Genomic DNA, 25,015 nt, shown 5'->3' on the forward strand with positions numbered 1-25,015 from the left:
ATGGCTCTGCATTATAAACTTCTGTGAAGCCCTTGGTGGGTCAAAGTGCTCACCACACATCCAGATAAGTTCCTTAGGGGGTCTACTTTCCAAAATGGTGTCACTTGTGGGGGGTTTCAATGTTTAGGCACATCAGTGGCTCTCCAAACGCAACATGGCGTCCCATCTCAATTCCTGTCAATTTTGCATTGAAAAGTCAAATAGCGCTCCTTCCCTTCCGAGCTCTCCCATGCGCCCAAACAGTTGTTTACTGCCACATATGGGGTATCAGCGTACTCAGGACAAATTGGACAACAACTTTTTGGGTCCAATTTCTCCTGTTACCCTTGGTAAAATAAAACAAATTGGAGCTGAAGTAAATTTTTTGTGTAAAAAAGTTAAATGTTCATTTTTATTTAAACATTCCAAAAATTCCTATTAAACACCTGAAGGGTTAATAAACTTCTTGAATGTGGTTTTGAGCACCTTGAGGGGTGCAGTTTTTAGAATGGTGTCACACTTGGGCATTTTCTATCATATAGACCCCTCAAAATGACTTCAAATGAGACGTGGTCCCCAAAAAAAAAAAATGGTGTTGTAAAAATGAGAAATTGCTGGTCAACTTTTAACCCTTATAACTCCCTAACAAAAAATTGGTTCCAAAATTATGCTGATGTAAAGGAGACATGTGGGAAATGTTACTTATTAAGTATTTTGTGTGACATATCTCTGTGATTTAATTGCATAAAAATTCAAAGTTTGAAAATTGCGAAATTTTCAAAATTTTCGCCAAATTTCCGTTTTTTTCACAAATAAACGCAGGTACTATCAAAGAAATTTTACCACTATCATGAAGTACAATATGTCACGAGAAAACAATGTTAGAATCACCAGGATCCGTTGAAGCGTTTCGGAGTTATAACCTCATAAAGGGACAGTGGTCAGAATTGTAAAAATTGGCCTGGTCATTGACGTGCAAACCACCCTTGGGGGTAAAGGGGTTAAGTACCAAATTGGCTCTGTCACTAAGGGGTTAAATAAAAGACAAAACTTGAATTTTTATGGAAATCTCCTGGTGCTGGTTTTTCCTTTTTTGAATGCCCAAAAAAGCTTGCGGTTTTTGCCATCACGACTTTGCGCAAGTCTTAGCGTTTTAACAGAAAAAAAAAATGTGCAAATTGAATTAAAACCGCTGTGATAAAACATGCTTTTTTAACCATGCAAATGAGCATACAGATTTGCACATCTGAGTGTTTTGCAGCCAAATTTGCACCAAAAAGATGCTCATTTCACTGTAATACCCCACTTGACTGTAATAATACCCCATTGTGATGTCATCATACCTTACTATGATGTCATAATATACTGTAATGCAGAGGTCCCCAACCTTTCTGACCTTGAGAGCCACATCCAGCTGTGAAAGAGGGTCGCGAGCCACAACCAGCTCCTTCCCCACTCACAGTAGTGACACTGAGAGCCTCCAATATTGGTATAATGACTACCAAAGCTTTCCCACTGAAATCACACCAAGGCAGTATGCCAAACTCCACGGTTTCCTATCTCACCCCCATTCAGATCTGCTCTTCTGTACAGGGCTACACAAAAGTCACCAACTAGAGATCTGCTCTTAATAGTTATTTACATCTGTTGCTAATGCACCAAGCTGGCAAGCAGTCGCGAGCCACACATCACGGGCTCGCAAGCCACATGTGGCTCCCGAGCTACAGGTTGGGGACACCTGCTGTAATGTCATAATACCCAATTGTGCTTTCATAGTACCCCATTTTCCTCTCATAATACCTCACTATGATGTGATAATGCCCCACTAGGATATCAAAATACCCCACTTAACTGTAATACCCCATTTCACTGTAATAATACCCCATTATGATGTCAAAATGCCCCATTGTGATGTCATAATACTACATTGTGATGCCATAATAGCTCACTGTGATATCATAATACCCCACTATGTTGTAATACCCCATTATGATGTAATACCTCATTTTGATGTCATAATACCCCATTGTGATATCATAATACCCAACCATGATGTCACACCTCACAATGATGTAATAATATCTCACTATGATGCCATTATACCCATTGTGATGTCATAATACACCACTATGATGGCATCATACCCTATTGCATGGGTCTCCAACTCCAGGCCTCGAGGGCTGCCAACAGTGAAGGTTTTCAGGATTTATTAGTCTTGCACAGGTGGTAATATGATCACTTGCACAGGTGATGATTCCAACCCCTGTGCAATACTAAGGAAATCCTGAAAACCTGCACTGTTGAAGGCCCTTGAGGCCTGGATTTGGAGACCCCAGCCGTATTGTGATGTCATAATACCCTATTGTGATGTAATACCCCACTATGATGTCATAGTAATAAAATTTTTGGTTACATTGAGCTGGACAATTGGACATTTCAGATTACCGTCTGCTGGCTGTCATCTTTAAATTAAACACAAAATCTAAAGGGTTAACGGTGATCTGCTCGATGCCGTTAGCGTCACATGTCAGATGACCAGATCAGCTGACATGTGTGGGGGTTGATGCGAGCTCAGAGCGTGAGCTCATCTAAAAGGGAGGGAGGCAGCCAAGGTCGTGAAGGAGTTAAGAAAAGATAAAACGTACAGGATGACAAGATAATAATTTCAAAATAGCAACATATCATAGGGCCTAACCAGTTTACACATAACACCACTGAGGAAATGGCAAAAGGAAAATATTTATTTAGATTGGTTATGACAATAAGAATAATAAAAATAATATTTATTGACTTATATAGCGCTTTTAACTCCACGGCACTTTCCATAAATCCAAAACACTGTCCACACTGGGTCCTACAATCCAGATTCCCTATCATTATTTCTTTGGAGTGTGAGAGGAAACCGGAGAACTCGGAGGAAACCCACGCAAATACGGGGAGAACATTCAAGCTAAAATGCTTTTCTCAATGTCATGAAGTCACGCCATGAGACACTCGAAGCTTCTCAAAATTGATTCCGTTTCACTCCATAATTGAACAACAGTTCTGCCCCTGGTTTGATATTGCAATTAGCCACCAAAAGCATTGATGGGGTGTTCTCATCAATTATGTATTTAAGGACAGGTTTCACGTTGTAATTTTTCTGTGAATGATTCATCTTTCGCCCAAATGTTGAAGGCATGTCCGGGTGACAATGGCATGGAGCCTCCCTGGCATCAAAACACCACACCTTTTCACCAATATTAAAAAAAAACATATATCCTTTGCGCTCACACACAGTTGCCTGTAATTTTTCCGCCTCGTCTCCTTCTATAACTACTCCATGGAAGTCACAAATGATGTCTCCCTTTGTAAAAGCGCGAGTTGTGTGCAGTCTTTCACCTTTACTTTGACCATTTGTAATTATTAAGCCTCTCCACTTTTGCGATTTCACCAATTCTCGAAGATTGACAAGGTGCTCTAGATCCCCTCTTTTTGGTTTAGGTTTCCATCCACGTTGGACATCTTCTAGGCCAGGTAGATTGGACGTCCACTGCTGTTTTTTCAGATAGCGCTTTAGGTCTTCTTCTTTTGGGAAATGCCTGAAAAAATCTACAAGAAAATGCAATACTGTAAAATATTCAGCAAACAGAAAATATTCAGGCAGCACATCCCGAAGAATAAAAACAACAACAACTAGACAGATTTCAAATTAAAACAAGAAGAATAATACATTGAAAAAAAACAAAACAACTTACCGATAGCATTTGACACCCTTAAATTGTACTGCTCCCGCCTCCATTTATCCTGACAGTATTTTGCAAAACGCTCCGTATACCGACTGCAGGTGGACCGGGATGGTGGTCGATTGTCTACTCCTACAGGGGACTTTTTAATTAGCCTGTTGAAATAGAACTCTTTTGGAGCAATGTGCGTCTGTTGAACTGTCTCTTCCTCGTCTATTTGTTCCGCATCAGAACTTCTGTAAAGTTAAAAAGAAAGATCGTAAGATAGAATATACTGAAAACGGTGTTGTTCATCACTGGACTACTTAACCAAGACTGTGGAATTAATCATATGCTAAAAGGCAGGAAGGCGCCGCAATTTATTTATTTGTATTAAAAACTATTGTTTATATAATAAATTTTTGTTTAATATAAAACTAAATATATTAAATATTATTTACTATAGGGCCCCATTATGTTACGGAGGACAGGACTGTACGGCCACATTATGCTATTGATGATAGGACTGTAGGGCCACATTACGCTATGGAGGACAAGACTATAGGGTCACATTATGAAATATGGATAATTAAAGAGGCTACATAACACTATATGGAGGATTACAGAGGCTACATTATACTATGTGGACGATTATTGAGGCTACATTATACTATATGTAGGATTTTAGAGGCAGTATCCTATACAGAGGATTATAGAGGCTACATTATACTATATGGAGGATTATAGAGGCCGTATCCTATATAGCGGATTATAGAGGCTACATTATACAATATGGATAATTAAAGAGGCTACATTATACTATATGGAGGATTACAGAGGCAGTATCCTATACAGAGGATTATAGAGGCTACATTATACTATATGGAGGATTACGGAGACTACATTATACTATATGGAGGATTATAGAGGCTGTATCCTATACAGAGGATTATAGAGGCTATATTATGCAATATGGATAATTATAGAGGCTACATTATAATATATGGAGGATTATAGAAGCTACATTATACTATATGGAGGATTACAGAGGCTACATTATACTATATGATGAACTATAGAGGCTGCTCTATATTGAATACTATGAAGATTACATAATGTTATATAGAGGCTACATTATATATATGGAGGACTATGTGTGGTGCATTCTAATATATAGAAGACTATGGGGAAGCATTATTCTATATAGAAGGCAATGGGGGGGTGCATTATACCATATGGAGGACTATGTAGGGCCCATTAGTCTTTCATAAGGTATGTGGGGTCATTATAATATTTGAATGGCTTTGTGGAGGGCACTAATATGTGGCTGGCTATGAGGGAGCCTGTTGTGAATTCTGTGGCAGAGCTCCCTCTTGTGGTCACAAGTGGTACTTCGGCTGATTCTCTCTGTGAGCTTCCGTTGGTGGAGGAAAGTGGTACTGCGGCTTCTGAGTTTCCTTCCTCAGGTGATGTGGTGAAGTCATTAGGTGCTGCTCTATTTAACTCCACCTAGTGCTTTTATCCTGGCCTCCAGTCAATGTTCTAGTATTGGACCTGTCCCCTCCTGGATCGTTCCTGTGGCCTGCTGCTCTGCATAGCTAAGTTATTCTTTGCTATTTGTTTGCTGTTTTTTTCTGTCCAGCTTGTCTATTTGTTTTTTCCTGCTTGCTGGAAGCTCTGGGACGCAGAGGGTGTACCTCCGTGCCGTTAGTTCGGTACGGAGGGTCTTTTTGCCCCCTTTGCGTGGTTTTTATAGGGTTTTGTGTTGACCGCAAAGTTACCTTTCCTATCCTCGCTCTGTTCAGAAAGTTGGGCCTCGCTTTGCTAAATCTATTTCATCTCTACGTTTGTCTTTTCATCTTAACTCATAGTCATTATATGTGGGGGGCTGCCTTTTCCTTTGGGGATATTTCTCTGAGGCAAGGTAGGCTTATTTTCTATCTTCAGGCTAGCTAGTTTCTCAGGCCGTGCCGAGTTGCATAGGGAGCGTTAGGCGCAATCCACGGCTGCCTTTAGTGTGGTTGGAGAGGATTAGGGATTGCGGTCAACAGAGTTCCCACGTCTCAGAGCTCGTTCTTGTTTTTTGGGTTATTGCCAGGTCACTGTATGTGCCCTGACCTCTATGTCCATTGTGGTACTGAATTACCTTTCATAACAGGAGCCTTTATACTTTATGGAGGCCTATTTGAGGGCCACCATATTGTATGCAAGTAAATAAACAGTGTGAAGGTTTGTGTGGGGTCTGTCACACTGTGCAGAGGGCTGTGTGGGGGTCATTATACTATGCACAGCGATAGTAGGAGGCCATTATACTGTACGTAGGCCCTTTGTACTGCATGGAGGGCTGTATGGGGGTCACATTTGGAGATTATACTGTGCTGGGGTCACCATTCATTGTCAGGGTAGTTAAGGGGGGTACATCATGCTGTGTGTGGATGGTACTGTGGAGGAATAAATTGTGGGGGCATCACACAGTGTCTGTTAGGTCTCCTACCCGGCGCCTTCTGTCTCTTCTTCATTGATTTGTCCCTCACGGTCTTCTTCTCTACTGATCCTCCTCCTCTTGGGCGATGTACATCTGTGAAGTTAAAAAAGACAGCAAAGCTATGAAAAACTGATAAAGGTGTTGTTACCTACTAGACTACTTAGCCAAGAATTTGGTAGGAATCATATATACTATAAGGCAGTGTTCCCCAAGTCCGGTCCTCAAGAGCCACCAACAGATCATGTTTTCAGGATTTCCTTAGTATTGCACAGGTTATAATTGCATCACGTGGACAGGCAAGCATTCAATGACCTGTGCAATACTAAGGAAATCCTGAAGACATGACCTGTTGGTGGCTCTTGAGGACCGAACTTGGGGAACACTGCTATAAGGCATAATTACTTAAGTCTCATGCAATGAAAAGATGGATTTTGGGAATGCCTGTGGAGATAAAGTTAGGTCTCTTACTTGGAGGTTCGTGCTTGTTTGTTTCCCTTCAGCATAGCCACTATTAACATCCCTGCAGCCAATGGAGAGGTATCTACGATGTCTGGTCTGGTCACAAAGTGTACATATGCATTGGCCTTGTCTCTTTCCACCTGCGAAAGACTTTCTTCAGCCCAATTTTTGTATACTTTTATTGCCATCTTCCATGATATTATGGGCAGCTGATACCTGTGGATAAAACATTTGTTAGTAATGGTAAATGCTTGGCAGGGAAGACAAGGAGGGCTTCATTTATTACTAACTTCTTCTGCAAGCGCTCCATGTCTTTGCAGGGGTTCATGATTCGTTGTCCTTTGCTGGACACAAAGAATTCACGCGCCATATTTATACCCTTAGGCTGATTAGTTGGCCTAATCTTTTCGAAATATGTACGGAAATTCTGTCAAAGGGAAACATTGTGTTAAAGATACGATTGCCAATGGCAAAACCTTGAAGAACATAAAGCACAGCATTATAGGAGTTATGCTTATAACATTTACCTGCTCATCCTCATCCTGCAGTATAAAAATATTTTTTTTTGTCTTTACAATTGTTAATACCTGTCCATCAGCATCTAATTGCTCCCTCTCAATCCATTCTTTTACCTATAAGAGGAGGAACATAGAAAATACCTAAGATATGGTGAAGCAGCATCTGTCAGCAATATGATAAGTTGGTTAATTTATTAAGCCTACCATTAGATTTTTGGCCTCAGATGGGTTACGTAGATGCTTATAGATAAGAACAGCCTGAAGGTAGTAACATGCCAGGGTCTTCTCCTTATCACTCAACTTCTTACTAAATTGTGCTCGTGTAAAGATATCGGCCACGTGACGTTTTGCCACTGTCAAAACTTTGCGACAATCAGCCATGGTGGGAGGCGTGGATTCCAATCTGTGGGTGATAAAAGTAGGTATGGTACAGGTTCATTCTTGTTACTTTTTTTTTGTATATTAGCCCATGAGATACATTTAGCATTCTTTGTTTCCATCATTCGACAGATCTTTTTTCCATAATGGAGCCAGAATATAGAACTTTAGCGCATTTGCGATTGATACCTCATTTTAGCAAGTTAGGGTGTTTTGAATTGATTTGATGGCCTGGAAATGGGGGATTTGCCTGAGCTTCTAAGGCTGGTTTCACATTTGCGTTTTTTGCAGCTGCGTTTTAACACATATAAACACATGCGTTTTTTTCCCCTATATTTAACATTAAAAACGCTGCTTGCGTTTTGTTGCGGAAGTGCAACATGTAGTAATTTCTAGAGGTGTTTTTTTGCCGCAAAAAAACGCATGCGTTTTTTTGCGGCAAAAAAACGTATTGCTGTCTATGTAAACGCATGCATTTTTAAGCACATGCGTTTGGTTGCGTTTTTGAATGCATGCGTTTCAATAGAGAAAAACAAGTCTAGACACTGATAAACCACCCCCCACCATCAAGGTGATAAAGGGATCCAAACCCTAACCCTAGGGATCCAAACCCTAACCCTAGGGATGCAAACCCTAACCCTAGGGATCCAAACCCTAACCCTGGGGATTCAAACCCTAACCCTAGGGATCCAAACCCTAACCCTAGGGATCCAAACCCTAACCCTTTCTATTTATAGTGAGTTTTCTAGTTGATTTTTATGATTGGCAGCTGTCACACACTAAAGACGCTTTTTATTCCAAAAAATATTTTTTGCATTACCACATTTTGAGTGCTACAATTTTTCCATATGTTGGTCCACAGAGTCATGTCACACGCCCTCTGTAGTCCCATTGGCGGTGTCTGGATCTTGATTTTTCGCTTGTGAAATTTCTCATCATGCGTATCAAAAACGCAAACGCAGGAAAAAACGCATGTAAACGCGTAAAAACGCGGCGTTTTTTTAACCGCATGCGAAAACGCATGATTCTAAAAAACGCAGCGTTTGTATGCGTTTACATGCGTTTTTTTCACCACCTGCGGATGTGTTTTAAACGCTGCGTTTTTAAACGCAAATGTAAAACTAGCCTAAGAGCTAAACATTACTTTGTTCCAACCTTGCATGGCAGCACAAGTACTAATTAAATCTAGGCTTTCTGATAATCCACCTTTCCTTTCCCATGTCTTTATGGCATTTTTCATCCCGATGACAGTAGAAATTCAAATTGCAGGTGTAGTATAAACTTGAGCTACTTACCCCCTCTTCCTGCCTTTAGCAAACTTCTGGTTTAATTTACTTTCTATGACCTTTAGAGTCTCCTTAAAGGGTTCAACTGCATTCTTGGTTTCTTTGTCAAGGCCACTGGGGTACTCCTCGGACTGTATGAAACGTATAAAATTCCGCAGGTGACAAATATGCTTTTTAACTGTTTCTTCGCTCGTCTTCAGGCTTTCCAGGGAATTAAAATATTCTTTGGTAGCCCTCAAGTTCTTTAGAAAGTCCACAGTGATCTCTTCCGGGTTTATAAAATACAGAAAGCGGGAAATGATTTGTATCTAAAAATCAAACAAATGATCATACATTAGGGTTCACATCTCTAAGGATTCATCAAATACACGCAAACTGATAAAAATCACACTTACCATCGGGTTTATGGTCGATTCTGAACGATGTCCCTTCAAATAGTTTTTGAAACTCAGCAAAAGGGAGGATTTTAAGTCGTGCTTATTGTGAAACCCGACCACTGTAATTTTTTTCCGTAGAGACATATTGGCACTTGAACTGGAAGAGACAAGAAAATATTAGGGCGATTATTGACACTGACTACTGACACCATAAGCGTCCCTTACTGACAGTAAAGCTGTTACAAAGGTTTTTAGAAACCTGGTGCACAGTTCTTACCTAGCTTCTTCAACCACGGGAGGAAGACTTATAGGCTCTTCTTCAGTGGATGGCCTAAAAAAGAAAACCAAAATCTGCATTAATTCATCTATAAATTACCGTATATACTCAAGTCTCCCGGTACTCTCCTGCACGCAACCTCCGATCCTCCCAAGATCTCCTTCTCTACTCCCCTCTTATCTCCTCTTCCCACAATCGCATACAAGATTTCTCCCGCGCATCCCCCCTACTCTGGAACCCTCTACCACAACATATCAGACTCTCGCCTACCAGAGAAACCTTCAAAAAGAACCTGAAGACCCACCTCTTCCGACAAGCCTACAACCTGCAGTAACCACAGATTGACCAAACCGCTGCATGACCAGCTCTACCCTCGCCTACTGTATTCTCACCCATCCCTTGTAGATTGTGAGCCCTCGCGGGCAGGGTCCTCTCTCCTCCTGTACCAGTTGTGACTTGTATTGTTCAAGATTATTGTACTTGTTTTATTATGTATACCCCTCCTCACATGTAAAGCGCCATGGAATAAATGGCGCTATAATAATAATAAATAATAATAAAGTATAAACCGACCCTTGTATAAGCCGACCCCCCTAATTTTGCCACAAAAAAACTGGGAAAACTTAATGACTCGAGTATAAGCCTAGGGTGGAAAATGCAGCAGCTACCGGTAAATTTCAAAAGTAAAAATTGATACCAATAAAAGTAAAATTAATTGAGACATCAGTAGGTTAAGTGTTTTTGAATATCCATATTGAATCAGGAGCCCCATATAATGCTCCATACAGTTCATGATGGGCCCCATAAGATGTTCCAGATTAAAATATGCCCCATATAATCCTGCATAAAGGTTAATAATGGCCCCATAAGATGCTCCATAGACACATTTGCCCAATATAATGCTGCACAAATGCTGATTATGGCCCCATAAGATGCTCCATAAAGATATTTGCCCCATATAGTGCTGCACAAACCTTCATTATGGCCCTATAAGTAAGATGTTCCATACAGACACTTGCCCCATATACCGTAATGCTCCACAAACCTTAATTATGGCCCCATACAGACACTTGCCCCATATAGTGCTGCACAAACATTATGGTCCAATATAGTGCTGCACAAACGTTATGGCCCCTTAGATGCTCCATAGACACTTGCCTCATTTGCTGTTGCTGCGATAAAAAAAATAAAAATAAATCACATACTCACCTCTCCGTCGCTCAGGCCTCCGGCACTTTCAATAGTCACCTGCTCCTCATTCTGGTGCAGCTCCATGTTCAGCACTGATGTTCAGCAGAGGGCGCGCACTAACCACGTCACTGCGCCCTCTGACCTGAGCGTCACTGCTGAAGACAGAGCGGCGCCCGGAACGAGGAAAGGTGATTATCGCGCAGCGCTGCGCTCCCTTCCCCGTTATACTCACCTGGTCCTGGCGCTGTGCAGTCCCTGCTTCCCCGACGCCGCAGCTTCATCCTGTACTGAGCAGTCACCGTTACTGCTCATTAGAGTAATGAATATGCGGCTCCACCTCTTATGGGAGGTGGAGCCGCATATTCATTACTCTAATGAGCGGTACCATGTGACCGCTCAATACAGGAATACACCAGCACGCCTGTGCTCCTGCATGACCGCTGCACCACCAATATTTGTAAGTACTTTCGTTGCATACATCTGCCTACCCACAATAAAGCCTTATATCATGACCTATCCTCACGCTAATTATTCTACCTCCTGTAGCCCAAGGTGCCACTGTCAGGACATTGCTCCCCTGACCTGCTGCAACCCCCCACTGGATCATCCACCAAGCTGGTACCTACGTGTTTTCTTTTTCTTCTTTCCCCTTCTTACTTCTCTTTTACCCTAAGTCACATTACATTACTCTGAGGTGCACCAGTACAGACCACATTCATTTATCTTCCCATTGTTCTGCACTTGTTCCCTATACCAATGGCAGTTATGTAAACCTTCCTAACACCGCCTCCCCTTATCCTTACCTTTAGGATACATTGCGTCTAATTGGAAAAATTAACATATACGGTGCCAATATTTTCTAGATGACCATAAAGGGTATGTTATTTTTATTTCTATTGTTTGTAAATCTATATTCTATCCCAATTCATGTACTGATCGATACCCAGTAGCTTTTGTTCCTTGATGTCTCTAGCCTTAGTGCATCTGTATAATTGCACCTATACAAACCTGGATATGCTGGCTCTCTTTTGATGTGTATATATTATGTAAAATTTTTTTTATATATGAAGTATTCTGATTGTATATATTCTTTATTTTTTTCTAGCGACTTTATGATAAAGGCCGGAGTTCGGCCGAAACGTTTAACTGTCGCCTCACTAATCACCACAAATAAAATTTATCCACTTGAAAGCATACCTTTCTACTGAGTGCAGTGATTCTATATCTGACCAATACAGGAAGAAGCTGCTGCTGTCGGCGCCGAGGAAGCCAGGGGACCTGCAGGGACCGCGCCAGGAGCAGGTGAGTATAATTACACAGCCCCCGCTCCCCCTCCACTGCCGACCCCTGGGTATGACTCGAGTATAAGCTGAGAGGGGGACTTTCAGCCCAAAAAAGTGGGCTGAAAATCTCGGCTTATACTTGAGTATATACGGTAGCTTAAGAACATATAGAACTTTGTAGACTACTTGGATAGTGGATGGAGAGCGGGGCTGCTGAGGGAGAATGCGGGACGGCGGAGTGAGAGAACGGGACTGCGAGTGGAGAGCGGGACAGCAGTTAGTTACTATGTCCGGGCAACGCCGAGCTCTTCAGCTAGTTATCTATATAAATATCATTGTTTTTGGTCGCCACAACGTTACAATAAAATGCAATAAAGAGTGATCAAAAGACAGTATCTACCTAAAATTTGTATATTTAAAAACATAAGCCCTAGCTACAAAGCACAATTTTTTTTTCTCTAAAAACTTTAGAATTATTTTCAACACTTACATAAAAGCAAAAGTATACATTTTCGATATCTACAAAGTCATATCGACCTGGGGCATCACATCAGCATGTTAGTTTTACCATATAGTGAACAAGGTGAATAAACAAAAAAAAAAACTAATTGTGTAATAGCATTTTTTTTGCAATTTTACCGCACTTAGAATTTTTTCCCCATTTTCCACTACAATATGTGGTAAAAGTACAACCCGTCCCATGAAAAGAAAAAAAAAAAACAAGCCCTCATATGTCTATATTGACAGAAAAAGTATAACATGTGAAGCTTACTTAGATGGGTAGGGGTAGACCTTTTGGCACTGGGTTGGCATGCCTGTCAGACATTTTGATGGCACTCAACTAAGATATATTACATAAAAAATATCTATATAGCTAAAAATTAATTTACATGTGTAAAATTAGGACAGGTAATCAACAGTTAAATGCTAGAAAACCCTAAAATATTATGAAGAAACATATACATACCTTTCAGAAGGTTTTCCTGTCACAATGCAACCACGACTTTCCAAAAAGTCTGTGAAGAAGTCCTGGGCATTTGGAAATTGGCTGTTTTCGAAGTTTAGACTGTCATAAGGCACAACAGCCAAGGACTGGGCCACCCTGAGCATGTTCCTTTTTGCATTCTTGACTTCATTGTTGATCTGTGCCTTAGAGGTTTTCATGCATACATTGTTGAGATGCTTGCGCAGGTTTTTATAAAACTTCAAACATCTTTTACAGAGAAGAGGGCCTGGCTTTCCAAAAAATGCCATTTTCTAGGAATAGTAAGAAATAGTAAGTTGGTCCTTCAAGAACCTGAACAGAGTGATCTTTTGACTACTGTAGGCTACCTTATATACACTGAGGAAGCATTTGAAAAACTATAAGGTTTGCATGGTAATTTAACCCATGAGATAAGGCTGCTGAAGGACTTGTGTAGCTGGCTAATTGCCAGCAACACAAATAGTAGTACAGAAAAGATAAGAGAATCTGTCTACAGACTTGTGAACAAAGATGTAAAACTAGAAAACTCAATTGTGTGTGTGTGTGTGTGTGTGTGTGTGTGTGTGTGTGTGTGTGTGTGTGTGTGTGTGTGTGTGTGTGTCACAAAATATATATATATATATATATATATATATATATATATATATATATTATATCCTCTGCACACCGCTCATCACCCCTCACATAGGTCTCTGTAGTATTAATATGGGTCAGATCTTCACCCTGAAACAAATATTGCAAAAGTCACAGACAGATGGAGAAGTCACATCTATGATCAGCTCTAATCCTGCCATCTCCACCGTTCTCATTACACAAGTATAAAACATATAATACTGGTGGATAAAACAAGACTGAGCACAAGACCTTCACAGCCGTCTACACATCATAGGGGAGATCTCATGACACCTTCTCTCCATCTACCTGATGATCCTGAGGAATATTAGGAACTTCTTGATTACAGTCCTGTGGAAGAAGAGGACAGGGACATCTCTCTGGTGTTGTCCTCTTACTGGATAGAGCTGGAGGAAACACATAGAGGGACTGAATTCATTCTTTACATACAGATAATTATAGGCCGTGTGTATTTAGTCCTGTCTGTTACCTGTTGATGTGAGGGGCTGGGGAACCTCCATCATGACGTCCTTGTACAGATCTTTGTGTCCTTCTAAATACTCCCACTCCTCCATGGAGAAATAGACTGCGACATCCTGACACCTTATAGGAACCTGACACATACAATGATACCATCATCTCCCCGATCCCTTCATAGTGTTACGGTATAATGTCCCACCATTCCCAGAAGCGTCACCTCTCCAGTCAGCAGCTCAATCATCTTGTAGATGAGTTCTAGGATCTTCTGGTCATTGATGTCCTCATGTATCAGGGGGCGAGGAGGAGGCACCGTGATTGGGCTGATGGTTCTTCCCAATCCCTCAGACACAGGGTCCTGACAGCGCTCACTAGAGGTCTTCTTCACTACTATGTAATCCTGGTTATGGAGAGACACATTAATAAATCTCACTACATACATTTCCAGAGTCCTCACCTCTCCAGTTCTGTCCCTCTGTTATTCTCATAGATAAGAATGATGTAATGTGACGTCATCAGAATCTCTCACCTCTCCAGTAAGCCGGAAGAGGATCTCTAGGGTGAGGTCTAATATCCTCTCCACCATCTTGTCTCCATCCATAGCCATCTTTGATGGGTAAATCAGTAAAATTTTCTATGGAAGATCTTCACTGAGAGGATCCGATATTGTAGAGACCTGAATGAGAAGAAGATGTGCCGATGTAACATCATAAAAATCCTGTGTAATAATACAATTTCTGGAGATAATAAGGGAAACATGAGGAGATTTATTATTTTACAGTATTTAGTTTTCTTCTTTACATCTACTAATAAATCCTATATATTTTAGGCCACAGACAACAAGCAGTTTCTTCCTCGGAGTCAGCAGCTGTATACGTCTCTCATAGACTCATCTTCCATAACGCTAATTCTCCTCTCATTTACCAACACTGGAATCGGCATTAGCAATGTTTGCTTATATCCTGTTTGTCTAAAATAAAGAATCCTTCCTTAACTTAATCCCCTTTTTATTGGGCCTTCTGCCCACCTAAGACATTGTTCTGTACCCTTTAAAGTGAAGGTGCCATGATTTACATTTTTGTATTAATAGTTATTGATTAGACAATCAATTATTTTTAATACAAAATTAAATTAACTACTTTAATAGTTTTTTACTTACTAACATTTATGTGTGCCACTGCGGGCTTCAATTTTGACTATTGGGGCTTGTATGTCTAGGAACAACACTTGCACACCTCACTTGCGGCAGCCATGGGCATAGGAGCCAACGGCCGGACTCCGACCGCATCTCTTACATTGAGGCCGCTCCTCCTGCCTCTTAGCTGTGACCTGGGCACACCCTCTTGGGCTGTGTAGGTGTCACGCCGTTACCGGCAATAAAGCGGCAGGACGGCGTACTGGGACCCGCACCTGTCCCTGCCACTATAATGGGGCCCTGGCTTTCTCTTATCTCGGGGGTACCTATGATGGTTAGGAGATCTGAGCCGCCAGCGTATCCCTGTCTCCTGTGCAGGCCCTGTCAGTGGCCCCCCTCTCCCCCCAAGGGAGGTGCACTGCACCAGTGTAATTATACAACAAATAACAGGGTATACAGACAAGGTAACTAAAAGTCTCAAACTCACCAAATGCTCACACAACTACAGAGGAAACACAGAAGGGAAGAGAAGGAAAAAACTAGGAAGGAAAACAGGTTTAACATGCAACCAAAAGTGCAGACACCAATCTCTGTAAATAAACCTCCAACACCAACACTACGCTCCATCAACCTCCAAGCCAGGCAGCTGAACTGATCACTGACAATAGCTGTAGGCAGGACTGTGTCTATATAGAGGATCAGATCAGGGCCGGCGTCAGCACCCGGCACAGCGGGCAAATGCTGGGGCCCTGGGGAGAGAGGGGGGCCCACTCATGCTGTCGTAGATACAGCTGGGAGAGCAGAGCAGGAGATAACATGCTCTCCGCCTATAAAGTCACTGCTGGCTGCGTTCTCTTAACCCCTATGTGCCAGCTCTGACACAAGCATCTTATCACTCAGTGAGTGCAGCCAGGCAGGCACACATAGGGGTTAAGAGAAGGCAGCCAGTGTGACATTGTTTGTGGGGGGAGAGAGCACGTTCTCTGCTCTGATCTCCGCCCCTGGCTGGCTGCCGTGCTGCTGAAGTTATGAGGCAGATTCAGGAGGAGCTCCTAGAGCTCCTAGTCCTACCAGTGCATGAGTGAGTGGCGCTGCTATATTCTACGTGGGCTGCTATATGCTACGTGGGCTGCTATATACTACATGGGCAGTGTTATATACTACATGGCTGTGTTTATATGCGATCATGAATCGTGGTATGTGTTAAAGGGGGGGCCCACTGAGACTCTTTCGCCCGGGGCCCTCAAAAACCTGGAGCCGGCCCTGGATCAGATTACAAAATCCACTTCAGTTGAGAGACCCAGCTCTCAGCAACTTAGCAATAAGGTTAACTCCTCCACTGCTGGCACAAAGCAGCCAGGTCAGAACACAGGGGAAGAGCTTCTGTTCACTGTGTGTGAACGAGGTCCAGAGTGCTGCGGTTGTCTGGAACCTCTCTGTCGCGGTAGCCCCGTGACAGTAGGTCATAGTGAGAGGAGATTGTGGCCATTTTGTTGCAGCCTGCAGCGTATGCTGTGGGCTTTATTTTCCCAACATTGCACACACTGCTCAGTGTGTGCATTGACGGGAGCTGCCGGTAAGAGCGCCGATCAGAGCGCTGCAGGGTCATGCGGTCACATGCTATCACCCGCGGTAACACTACCGCCGGTACTGTCAGTCACAGCGCTGTGGGATCATGCTGCCAGATGTCAGTGGACCTCCCCAGGTAACCGGTTGTTACAGTGGCATTGCTTTTCTCATGTTGAGAGTGATGCCATGCTTGAAAGTGAGGAAGGATCCTTTTATGGGGAGGAAGCAGGAAGCTGCCCCAGCCAACGGCAGAAGAAAAAAAGACCTGCCGTCAGCAATCAACCCGGAGGTTCTTGGAGCTTTACTGGAGGAGCTGTGCTGTCAGCTCCAGCGGTCCTGGTTCCGCACTGCAGAAAAAGAGTGGGGCGTTGGGGCGAGAGGTTTAGGTCCTACTACCAACACACTCAGCAGACGTTGATTCCTACAGGTAATTATTTGCGGTGTTTAAAAATTCCATTCATTAATCATATTGGCCAATTGTATTTCCTACTTTGAAGGACACAATCTGGTTTGATTAATAAACCGCAACATGTATTTATTTGGACTGGACACTGCACCTTATATGTATATTTTAAACATTTACATATAGATTTGTACTTAAAGCGCTGGTACAGCTGTGTTTGGCTAGATGTTGGCATTATATACATGCATTTTTTTTCTCTCTCTCTTTTTGAGAGTCACAGCACCACCTAGTGGCCAATTGTGATATTAATGTAATAATTATGCTACAATTTCTTGGTACTATGCACTTTAATATTTTGATATGAGTATTTAATATTATTTTATCAATATAATTTGCCATTTATTAATTGGTTGCTATTTGGTGTTATGCGCTGATATTTTAAATTGTTTGCCACATATGTTAGTAGTGATCCTTCTTTCAACCTCTGATTTTCCAGTATTTATTATACTCCTGAAGATTTTTTATCATGTCTTGAATAAATTAATAAACTATTGCAGTTTTTAAATAAAATAATTTTGTGTCAACTTCCAGAGATTTTTTTTTCTTGCGCCTTGTGTTTGAATATGGTGCATGAAGAATAAGGTTGTATTGTTAGAAAGAGTATAGAAGCAGAAATGGAGCAAGCTTCCAGAATCCCAGCCTGCAAAGGGAGGAGTCCGGCACTGGAGACACAGCAGCGGCAGGTAAGGAGACCGACCCTGCTCCGGCAGCCGAGGACATCCTCATAGGGCCCGTAGATGCCCCGACACCCCTACCACCCGGCCAGGTATACGGACCAATTGATTGGGAGCAGCCGGGGTATCCTACACACCTCCACTACAGCTGTCAAGAGGGACCCAGAAAGTGCGTGGTGAATGGGTGATGTTCCGTGAGGACTCGGCACCGACCTGATCGGATTCCCAGGGGAGGCCCAGGCCGAGGGAGAATATCTGGAGGTTATCAGCAAAGAGGAATACTGCCGTCAGCAAACACTTAAGTGGGAGCAGGAAGACAGAGAGAGGGACCTCCAATGCAGAGCCATAGTGGGAACAGACCAACTTTTTGTTTTACCTGGCATAAGACTGAACTCCTGGCAAGGAGACTGCAATGCTCAGGTGCTACCGTGGAAAAAGCAAAATTTGTATCGATACAGAAATGTGACTGCAAACAGTTAAAGTTTAAAAGGTTCATTTGTTTGAAAACACACTGAGGCCATGGACAGTGAATGGTCCTCAAACTTTCCAATGTAAATAGTTAGCACTTCTTAAGGTGCTTCCTTCTGGTTTTACAAATGACTAAAGAAGATACTGTTCATTATCTGCATTAAAGTTTGTCTTAAAGAGACCAAGAAGAAAAACACATTAGGCGTAGCCGAAGAAATGGTCCAAAGAGGAGGCCATTTATGTCTTGCAGCATACCTAAGGCCTACGTCGGGGGTTAAGAACGGGTCCTCCGCATCATTACTGTTATTGATATAATGTAAAGTACTTGAATGTTTGCACTTTTATATGTTGCACTACCTCAGTTCCTGAAAATGTCTTGACCTTATTGCACTTTACTAGAGCAAATGCTAGTATTTGATGTTGCTAAAGATGGCATACCCGAAAGGGTGAATGTCATTTCATATTTAGCATTTAATATTTAGTGTCCTGAAAAGATCTATTTTTGAAGTTCGTTCCAATATGTATTAAAGTTTTGCAACATTAAAGCCAATAACCTCCCATAAAGGGAAGCAAAAGTTTTCATAACCTGTTGTATGTATATTTCAAAAATATTTTACATATGTCTTTAACCTGCATTATTGTCTTTTTGCTTTCCCAGTCCGGGAGTACTAGATTTAATGGGGAGGGGGGGGGGTAGTGTAAAACCCCAGGTAACTGGTTGTTACAGTGGTATTGCTTTCCTCACGGAGAGAGTGATGCCATGCTTGGAAGTGAGGAAGGATCCCTTTAACAAGTATTCAGCACATGCAACACTGTTCTGACTCCAGGCCAGAAGGGGGAGCTCTAATCCAGTTTGTGGGTGGCTTCCCTATATGTATTCTGGCTGGAGGAGGAGTTAGTAAGTCGGAGGATAGCGAGGAGTGAGGAAGGAAAGCTGGGGCCGTGCAGCCACGTGAGGTGCTGCTGCTCCTGGGAAGGAAAGAGGAAAGCAGAGCAGTCTGTAAAGAGACTGAAAGGGAAGAGAAGGAGAGTGAAGAGCTGGAGAGAGAAGCTGGGACTGAGCTTCCTCCACGCTGAAGCGCAGATACCAGCAGCCGGAAGACCAAGGTTGTGGGGGTAACTTCATGCCCCACAGCAGAAACCAGCGGACAGCTAGATTTCAAGTCACCTGTCCACCGTTAACACCCGATGACACAGTAACAGATAAAGCCCAAGGTCATCTGATAGACCCTGTAAAAAGGCTTGTTACCTGTCATGCGGGTAGTGTCCTACCAAACTGGGGGACAGAGAGAACGTGAGGATCTTGTGTGAGGCCTAAGGCAGCAAGGGACTACAACACAGCACATAATGGAAGGCTTCCAACCCCACCTGGTTAGGGGGAGCCCCGAGTCGCTTCCAAGCCAGCCAGACCATACCAGCACCTGTGATCCGGTACCCTGGACTGTGGCTGCCAGAATCCTACGGTAAAGAGACTGCAACATGTGTCCTCTGTTTCCTTCTAGCCCTTTCTACCATCTTTATCTATTACACCGAGAACCCTGAAGACCCAGCATGACCACACAAATATGAACCCCACTTGCCACTGCTACACAGCAAGTGGTAAGAGTGAGACTAAGTGCCAGAATTGGTGCATCTATAAAATGCGCCTTTTCTGGGGTGGCTGGGAGCTGATGTTTTTAGCCTGGGGGGCCAATATACATAACCCCTTCATAGGCTATTAATATCAGTCCGCAGCTGTCTGTATAGCCTTTGCCGATTATTACTTATAGGGGACCCAACGTCATTTTTTGTTGGGGTCCCCAATTTTTAAAGCCAGTAAAAGCAAAGTATACAGCTGTGAGCTGATATTAATAGCCTTGGAAGCTCCATGGTTATTACCCCCTTCCCAGACTATAAACATCTGCCCCCAGCTGTCAGCTTTCCCTCTGCTGGTTAATAAAATTACGCGGGAGCCCACCCCATTTTTTTTCTTTAAAATTAACAGTTGCTGTCTGGTTACAGCCTATGTATGTTCGTTCTGTTAACGCTCCTACATAGGCTGGTATCAATGTGTGAGTAGGTTTGTGTGTTTGTGTTTACCTATCGACTTAGTAATGGTGGTGTCGGGCTGAGTGTGAGCGTCAGCGTGTGAGCGTGAGCGTGTGAGCGTGAGCGTCAGCGTGTGAGCGTGTGAGCGTGAGCGTGAGCGTGTGAGCGTGAGCGTCAGCGTGTGAGCGTGAGCGTGTGAGCGTGAGCGTCAGCGTGTGAGCGTGTGAGCGTGAGCGTCAGCGTGTGAGCGTGAGCGTCAGCGTGTGAGCGTGAGCGTCAGCGTGTGAGCGTGAGCGTCAGCGTGTGAGCGTGAGCGTCAGCGTGTGAGCGTGAGCGTCAGCGTGTGAGCGTGAGCGTCAGCGTGTGAGCGTGAGCGTCAGCGTGTGAGCGTGAGCGTCAGCGTGTGAGCGTGAGCGTGAGCGTCAGCGTGTGAGCGTGAGCGTCAGCGTGTGAGCGTGAGCGTGTGAGCGTGAGCGTCAGCGTGTGAGCGTGAGCGTCAGCGTGTGAGCGTCAGCGTGTGAGCGTCAGCGTGTGAGCGTCAGCGTGTGAGCGTGAGCGTCAGCGTGTGAGCGTGAGCGTCAGCGTGTGAGCGTGAGCGTCAGCGTGTGAGCGTGAGCGTCAGCGTGTGAGCGTGAGCGTCAGCGTGTGAGCGTGAGCGTCAGCGTGTGAGCGTGAGCGTCAGCGTGTGAGCGTGAGCGTCAGCGTGTGAGCGTGAGCGTCAGCGTGTGAGCGTGAGCGTCAGCGTGTGAGCGTGAGCGTGTGAGCGTGAGCGTCAGCGTGTGAGCGTGAGCGTCAGCGTGTGAGCGTGAGCGTCAGCGTGTGAGCGTGAGCGTCAGCGTGTGAGCGTGAGCGTCAGCGTGTGAGCGTGAGCGTCAGCGTGTGAGCGTGAGCGTGTGAGCGTGAGCGTCAGCGTGTGAGCGTGAGCGTGAGCGTCAGCGTGTGAGCGTGAGCGTCAGCGTGAGCGTCAGCGTGAGCGTCAGCGTGTGAGCGTGTGAGCGTGAGCGCCAGCGTGTGAGCGTGAGCGTCAGCGTGTGAGCGTGAGCGTCAGCGTGTGAGCGTGAGCGTCAGCGTGTGAGCGTGAGCGTCAGCGTGTGAGCGTCAGCGTGTGAGCGTGAGCGTGTGAGCGTGAGCGTCAGCGTGTGAGCGTGAGCGTCAGCGTGTGAGCGTGAGCGTCAGCGTGTGAGCGTGAGCGTCAGCGTGTGAGCGTGAGCGTCAGCGTGTGAGCGTGAGCGTCAGCGTGTGAGCGTGAGCGTCAGCGTGTGAGCGTGAGCGTCAGCGTGTGAGCGTGAGCGTGTGAGCGTGAGCGTCAGCGTGTGAGCGTGAGCGTGAGCGTCAGCGTGTGAGCGTGAGCGTGAGCGTCAGCGTGAGCGTCAGCGTGTGAGCGTCAGCGTGTGAGCGTGTGAGCGTGAGCGCCAGCGTGTGAGCGTGAGCGTCAGCGTGTGAGCGTGAGCGTCAGCGTGTGAGCGTGAGCGTCAGCGTGTGAGCGTGAGCGTCAGCGTGTGAGCGTGAGCGTGTGAGCGTCAGCGTGTGAGCGTCAGCGTGTGAGCGTGAGCGTCAGCGTGTGAGCGTGAGCGTGTGAGCGTCAGCGTGTGAGCGTGAGCGTCAGCGTGTGAGCGTGAGCGTCAGCGTGTGAGCGTGAGCTTCAGCGTGTGAGCGTGAGCGTGTGAGCGTCAGCGTGTGAGCGTGAGCGTCAGCGTGTGAGCGTGAGCGTCAGCGTGTGAGCGTGAGCGTGTGAGCGTCAGCGTGTGAGCGTGAGCGTCAGCGTGTGAGCGTGAGCGTCAGCGTGTGAGCGTGAGCTTCAGCGTGTGAGCGTGAGCGTCAGCGTGTGAGCGTGAGCGTCAGCGTGTGAGCGTGAGCGTCAGCGTGTGAGCGTCAGCGTGTGAGCGTCAGCGTGTGAGCGTCAGCGCGTGAGCGTCAGCGCGTGAGCGTCAGCGTGTGAGCGTGAGCGTCAGCGTGTGAGCGTGAGCGTCAGCGTGTGAGCGTGAGCGTCAGCGTGTGAGCGTGAGCGTCAGCGTGTGAGCGTGAGCGTCAGCGTGTGAGCGTGAGCGTCAGCGTGTGAGCGTCAGCGTCAGCGCGTGAGCGTGAGCGTCAGCGCGTGAGCGTCAGCGCGTGAGCGTCAGCGCGTGAGCGTCAGCGCGTGAGCGTCAGCGCGTGAGCGTCAGCGCGTGAGCGTCAGCGCGTGAGCGTCAGCGCGTGAGCGTCAGCGCGTGAGCGTCAGCGTCAGCGCGTCAGCGTCAGCGCGTCAGCGTCAGCGCGTCAGCGTCAGCGCGTCAGCGTCAGCGCGTCAGCGTCAGCGCGTCAGCGTCAGCGCGTGAGCGTCAGCGCGTGAGCGTCAGCGCGTGAGCGTCAGCGTGTGAGCGTCAGCGTGTGAGCGTGAGTGTCAGCGTGTGAGCGTCAGCGTGTGAGCGTCAGCGTGTGAGCGTCAGCGTGTGAGCGTCAGCGTGTGAGCGTCAGCGTGTGAGCGTCAGCGCGTGAGCGTGAGCGTCAGCGCGTGAGCGTGAGCGTCAGCGCGTGAGCGTGAGCGTCAGCGCGTGAGCGTGAGCGTCAGCGCGTGAGCGTGAGCGTCAGCGCGTGAGCGTGAGCGTCAGCGCGTGAGCGTGAGCGTCAGCGCGTGAGCGTCAGCGCGTGAGCGTCAGCGCGTGAGCGTCAGCGCGTGAGCGTCAGCGTCAGCGCGTGAGCGTCAGCGCGTGAGCGTCAGCGCGTGAGCGTCAGCGCGTGAGCGTCAGCGCGTGAGCGTCAGCGCGTGAGCGTGTGAGCGTCAGCGTCAGCGTCAGCGTGTGAGCGTCAGCGTGTGAGCGTCAGCGTGTGAGCGTGAGCGTCAGCGTGTGAGCGTCAGCGTGTGAGCGTCAGCGTGTGAGCGTCAGCGTGTGAGCGTCAGCGTGTGAGCGTCAGCGTGTGAGCGTGATACAGCGAGCAGCACCAACTAACAGAATCCTTGCTGCCTGCCATCCCAGGTCACCGTCTACTTGTTAGCATAACTTTTTTGTCACCAACAAAATAGCTCCGCACTGTGTTCCTAAGGCTATGTGCACACATTGCGGATTTTGTTGTGGATCCATAGCGTTTTTTCTGCATGGAATTGCACCAAACAATTGCTCAAGTAATGTTAATCAATGGGAATCCAGAACTATTGCGCACATGCTGCAGAAAATTCTGCACTGATTCTCAGCGTTTTATTTCCTGCAGCATGTCAATTCTTTTTGCTGATCTGCAGCGTTTCTGCACCCATTGACTTACATTGAGTCCGTCAAATCCGCAAGTAAACCGCAGGTGTAAAAAACTCTGCGGATTAGCTGAGGATTTGCTTGCCAAAAACGTTGCGGAAAGGAAGGAGGAAGAGTGTGTGGGCAGAGAATATGTGTGTGAGCAGAGACTATGTGTGAGCGAAGAATATGTGTGTGTCTGTCTGAGTTTGTCTGCGGGTGTCTGTGTGTAGCCAGGTGTCATCTGATGGGACTACTACTCACATCCAGCTATGTCTGCTGTCACATATAACAGTGACAGCATGAGCAGATGATGGGACAGCAATAGTCCCATCATCCGGCGACTGTTTTCAATTGTTAAAACAAAAAAAAACAAAACACATTCACCAAACACCTAATCCCCGACACTCCCGATCTCCTGCAACAAAAATAACATAAGCCACCATATATTTACCTTTCCGCCATAGTCCATTTAATAATGAGTGTCCAACGACGATCTCACATGACCTCTCCACCTGGCCTGCGGCGATACAGTGACAGGAGGTGATCCTCCCGCAGTGTATCACTGTGCCACAGTTAGAGTTCACCGGAATTCATGCTGTCACTTGCGGCACCGCTGAGTGAGAAAATTCTCATGCAGCGGTGTCGTAAGTGAGAGCACGAACTCCAGTGATACACTGCGGAAGCAATAATCTCCTGTCAGTGTATCGCTGGAGGCCAGAGATATGACTGTTCCACATGCGAGATCGTCGTGGGACACTCGGTAATTGGACTATGTCGGACAGGGAGTATTGGTTTTGGTTTATTATTTTATTTTTGTTTCAGGATATCGAGGGATGCGGGGTTAGGCGATTCAATAAGTATGATAAATTAAGATTCAATAAAGGAGTCTGTGTGATTATTTCAGGACTTTATTCTGGCTGTATCTTTATTTACCATATAACTATAGGATTAGCAATGGATATGCGTCTTATTGATGCTTCTCAACTACTAAGCCGTGGACTTGATGTCACCAGACAATACAAAGACGATATCAACCCCACAACTATTACCCCACTTGCCATCGCTACAGGGCAAGTGGGAAGAGCGAGGTTAAGTGGCAGAATTGGTGCATCTATAAGATGCACCATTTCTGGGGTGGCTTCAACCTAATGTTTTTAGCCTGGGGGGTTGCCAATATATATGGCTCCTTCCCAGGCTATTAATATCAGCCCGCAGCTGTCTGCCTAGCCTTTGCTGGTTCGATTTTATAGGGGGACCCCACATGAATTTTTTCTGGGGTGCCCCTGTAAACTAGCCAGCAAAGGTTGAGCAAACATGTGTGAGCTGATATTAATAGCCTGGGTACATTTATGGCTATTGGCTCCTTCCCAGAATATTAACATCAGCCCTCGGCTTTCCCTCTGCTGGTTATGAAAATTATGCAGGAGCCCACGCAATTTAATTTTTTTTTAAATAAACAGA

General features: G+C 45.3%; 1 protein-coding gene across 2 annotated transcripts in view; it reads right to left on the bottom strand.

Annotated features, from left to right (window-relative positions):
- Positions 1 to 2,698: 2,698 nt before the first annotated feature.
- Positions 2,699 to 25,015, bottom strand: part of LOC138663640 (uncharacterized) — a 55,085-nt gene continuing 32,768 nt past the window's right edge. For both annotated transcript variants that reach the window (XM_069749917.1, XM_069749916.1), the window contains exons 2-16: positions 14,541 to 14,687; positions 14,232 to 14,411; positions 14,025 to 14,148; positions 13,844 to 13,941; positions 12,905 to 13,194; positions 9,464 to 9,517; positions 9,205 to 9,343; positions 8,819 to 9,117; positions 7,350 to 7,548; positions 7,155 to 7,259; positions 6,918 to 7,054; positions 6,637 to 6,843; positions 6,178 to 6,261; positions 3,717 to 3,940; positions 2,699 to 3,570 (exon numbers count right to left, since the gene is read on the bottom strand). In XM_069749917.1, the coding sequence (XP_069606018.1) occupies positions 2,984 to 3,570; positions 3,717 to 3,940; positions 6,178 to 6,261; positions 6,637 to 6,843; positions 6,918 to 7,054; positions 7,155 to 7,259; positions 7,350 to 7,548; positions 8,819 to 9,117; positions 9,205 to 9,343; positions 9,464 to 9,517; positions 12,905 to 13,194; positions 13,844 to 13,941; positions 14,025 to 14,148; positions 14,232 to 14,411; positions 14,541 to 14,618 (2,805 nt within the window). In that variant the 5' untranslated portion in view covers positions 14,619 to 14,687 and the 3' untranslated portion in view covers positions 2,699 to 2,983. The remainder of the gene's footprint in view (positions 3,571 to 3,716; positions 3,941 to 6,177; positions 6,262 to 6,636; positions 6,844 to 6,917; positions 7,055 to 7,154; positions 7,260 to 7,349; positions 7,549 to 8,818; positions 9,118 to 9,204; positions 9,344 to 9,463; positions 9,518 to 12,904; positions 13,195 to 13,843; positions 13,942 to 14,024; positions 14,149 to 14,231; positions 14,412 to 14,540; positions 14,688 to 25,015) is intronic.

This window comes from Ranitomeya imitator, chromosome 2 (genome assembly GCF_032444005.1).
Source record: "Ranitomeya imitator isolate aRanImi1 chromosome 2, aRanImi1.pri, whole genome shotgun sequence".
NCBI classification, from domain to species: Eukaryota; Metazoa; Chordata; class Amphibia; order Anura; family Dendrobatidae; genus Ranitomeya; species Ranitomeya imitator.